The 3,557-nt window shown below is 48.1% G+C and overlaps 1 protein-coding gene across 1 annotated transcript in view; it reads right to left on the reverse strand.

The window, feature by feature from the left end:
* Positions 1–4: 4 nt before the first annotated feature.
* The window catches only part of LOC103460125 (tetraspanin-18-like), a gene marked incomplete at its 3' end in the record, with an annotated part of 16,265 nt that continues 12,712 nt past the window's right edge, over positions 5–3,557 (reverse strand). The window contains exons 4-8 of the mRNA XM_008402126.2: positions 2,314–2,508; positions 1,210–1,284; positions 659–757; positions 409–576; positions 5–91 (exon numbers count right to left, since the gene is read on the reverse strand). Of these exons, the coding sequence (XP_008400348.1) occupies positions 5–91; positions 409–576; positions 659–757; positions 1,210–1,284; positions 2,314–2,508 (624 nt within the window). The remainder of the gene's footprint in view (positions 92–408; positions 577–658; positions 758–1,209; positions 1,285–2,313; positions 2,509–3,557) is intronic.

Here is a 3,557-nt window from a genome sequence, read left to right on the forward strand (position 1 = left end):
GAGTTACTTCGATGGTGATCACGCCGATGGTCAGCGCTCCTGCAGCGTAGATGTACGTCTCAAAGTATTCCACCAAGGCCGAGTAGCAGCCCTGCGGACACACAGAGCCTTAAAGGGCCGGTACCATCTGCTCCRCAGCCTCATTCTATCAGCACAATCAGTAACCATGTGTCCTTCCAAACATGACTTAAAGGAGATTTGTCTTCCTGATTTAACTTTTACAAAYTGGGCCTCTGTCTCTTTAAGAAGCTCCTGCTCTTCCTGAAGCTCCGCCTCCAGGAAGTCGTCCCAACATGGCTCCTCTATTAACCCTTTGATGATGAAACCTTGTAACATGATGGAAAGATCGACACCGGCCCTTTAAATCGCTCCAGTTTAAACCTGTGGCACCGCAGTTCTTCCTCAGACCTTGCTGTGCTGGAACGCCACGCCGCCGCTGACGCACCGCTCTACGCCGCCCTCGCCCAGGTGGCCGTCGCCCTGGCAACAGGCGTCAGGAAGCAGCTGGTTGGGGTGGAGCAGCCGGAACAGGCTCTGCTGGAAGTCATCAGGGCCGCTGGCGCCGCAGCAGTCCAGCTGGAGGAAGGAGAAGAAGAAGAAGAAGAGGATGAAGCTGCTGGCGGGGCGGCAGGGCGGGGCGGCGGCGGCAGCAGCTCACCGTGGTCATGATGACGTTCCAGGTGGACGTAAAGACATCGCTGTTGTTCTGGCCCTGGTAGTGGCGTTTCAGTTCCCGGCTGAAGTACTCTCTGGTTAACTGGGCCAAACACACAGAACCGGGTCAGAACCAGACCAGASTCTCACTACACGTATACAACCGGTTCCAGTTTACAGAAAAACCAACACAGAGGTAAAAAATACTTCATCAAACAGCCGGACACTAAAACCAGTATGATCCAAAAACCAAAACCCTGAAACCAGTCTAAACCAGTCTAAACCAGTCTAAACCAGTTTAAAYCAGTCTAAACCAGTYTAAACCAGTTTAAACCAGTCTGAACCAGTTTAAATCAGTCTAAACCAGTCTAAACCAGTTTAAACCAGTCTAAACCAGTTTAAACCAGTTTAAATCAGTCTAAACCAGTTTAAACCAGTCTAAACCAGTTTAAATCAGTTTAAACCAGTCTAAACCAGTCTAAACCAGTCAAACCAGTCAAACACAACTAATCCAGTTTTCAGTGGTTCTTCTGCTGACCCAGAATCAAAACTCACGTTCTCCCTAAAGAGGAAGGCCAAGATGGCCGCCGCCAGCTCCGCCAGGAAGATGAAGAGAATGAGGATGAAGAACTGAGAAGATAAGACAGAACAGTTAGTCTGAGGTAGGACCGGCCCAGTAGAACCAGTAGAACTGATCCAGTAGAACCAGTAGGACCGGCCCAGTAGAACCAGTAGGACCGGCCCAGTAGAACCAGTAGAACCAGTGTTCTGACCATCAGTGCYACCTGGTCAGGTTTTCCTACCGCAGCACGGATAGACAGCTGGGTCCATCTATCCGTGCTGCCGTCATGTTTACAGGCAGGTTGTTGATGTTAAATATATTTTATAACATTGTTGGAGTGGAAGCTCAGGAGTTAGCATTAGCTTAGCATTGGACCRATTTATATACAGGATGAAACCACAGGAAGATCCCTTCCTTCATCAGGATATCCTACCCGTTTAAAGCGAAAAGCTATCGATGTATGAACTAGACCTTCATTAGAATATCCTACCTGCTAACATATTTTAAATACGTTGGTGTTTCTAAGAATAAAACGGCATCAGAAACTGGTTTTTATTGGAATTAAAGACAAACTGCAGCTGTTTCTCAATCTGTCGTATGACAGACTTTATTAAATGGAGCCGCAACGTGTGACCGAACTGCAGGYCACTGAAACGATGGGATATGATTCATGTTCTRATATTACAGAGCTACTGCAGCTTCAGGCGCCATCGCTACCAAACGTGGCCAGGTTTAGTCATGAAGGTGTTATGAAGCTAAAACATTTTAAAGAACAGGGACAAAACAACGTCTTTGGTCGGATTAACCGCCAAACAATGACGTGTTTAATGACATCGCCGACGGCAACCAAAGCCATAAATATATTTACACGCTGCTGTCATGTAAACTACAAACATGAAGTAATGCAGCAGCTCGAGGAAAGCCAGGAATAAAATAAATTAAATAAAGTTGGACGTAATCTGCGATGAAATACAACATGAAGCGAAACGTCCACAGGTAGGACGGATTTATGGGTAGCACAGATTAACAGAACACCGGCCCAGTAGAACCGTTTCAGTAGAGCCAGTAGAACCGGCCCAGCTGGACTTCTGTCTCACCAGCAGCAGCAGACAGCGGTTCTCCCGGACGGCACCGCAGCAGCCCAGGAAGCCCAGCAGGAACAGCAGCCCGCCCAGAACCAGAACCACAGAGACGCCGGTGACCAGCAGGGGGCTCACCACCACCGCCTCCCTGAAGCCCAGCGGGTCGACCGACACCCAGACGCCCACGGCCAGCAGGACGGAGCCGCCCAGCTGCAGCAACAGGTGGGGGAGGGGACAGGTCGGAACCACWTCAGTCATAAATATATTAATAGAAAATAAACACTCCAAGTAATAAAATGTAAATAAATATTTAAAAAAAGATTTTAATAGGCAGCTTATTTAGTTATTCATTAATGAATTTCATAATATTCATAATATTTAATGGATTTTTATTGTTCAAGTCTGGATTTATTTCCTGTTCTATTGAAACGAGGGGCGGAGCAAAATTCGGGGCGGGGCTATGTTAGGGGCAGGTCTATGTTGGGGCGGGGCTNCTTTCCAGCGGTGTCGCTTTCCAAGCCTCCAGCTGCAACCTGAGTCCACTGAGGAAGAGGAGGGTCAGCCTTCATTCCTGCTGTCTGAGCAGAACAGAACCCCGGTTCTGGCCCGGTTCTGGCCCGGTTGGGAGCCGAGATGAGCCTCAGCCAGCTGCTGTCTGTGACTCGGCAGGTGATGGAAAATGTTTAACTTTCTGTTCTGGTTCCGGAGACCTTCATCCCCATCATCATCGTCATCATCAGCTGGACATACTTCCAGACATTTAAAGGGCCAGTGTCATGTGTTTTACATTTTACAGCATATCAACTCTAATGCCTTATAAATATTCTAAAAGTGCTTTCAATAAAAATTCAATATGATTTCCTGATTTAACTCCTTAAAATTGGGTCTCTGTCTCTTTAAGAGGCTCCTGCTCTTCCTGAAGCTMCGCCTCCAGGAAGGAGCTGAGAGGGGGAGGGGCTGCACCTCGGAGGCGGGGCTAGGTCCAYCCAGGCGTTTAGGAGCTGAATGGTTGCCATGGAGATTAAAATAATTCTCAAACGGAGGAATCAAAGCAACACAGCAGGTTTGTTTCTGATTATCCATCTCATTCCGAGCCCCCAGGAGGCTTTGCGTGATTAATGGGCGCGACTTCCGCCGCTAACCGGAACCGCCATTTGTTTACACGTTAGCAACTCGCTAACCGGAACCGCCATTTGTTTACACGTTAGCAACTCGCTAACCGGAACCGCCATTTGTTTACATGTTAGCAACTCGCTAAC

The sequence above is a fragment of the Poecilia reticulata genome, unplaced genomic scaffold, assembly GCF_000633615.1.
Source record: "Poecilia reticulata strain Guanapo unplaced genomic scaffold, Guppy_female_1.0+MT scaffold_181, whole genome shotgun sequence".
NCBI classification, from domain to species: domain Eukaryota; kingdom Metazoa; phylum Chordata; class Actinopteri; order Cyprinodontiformes; family Poeciliidae; genus Poecilia; species Poecilia reticulata.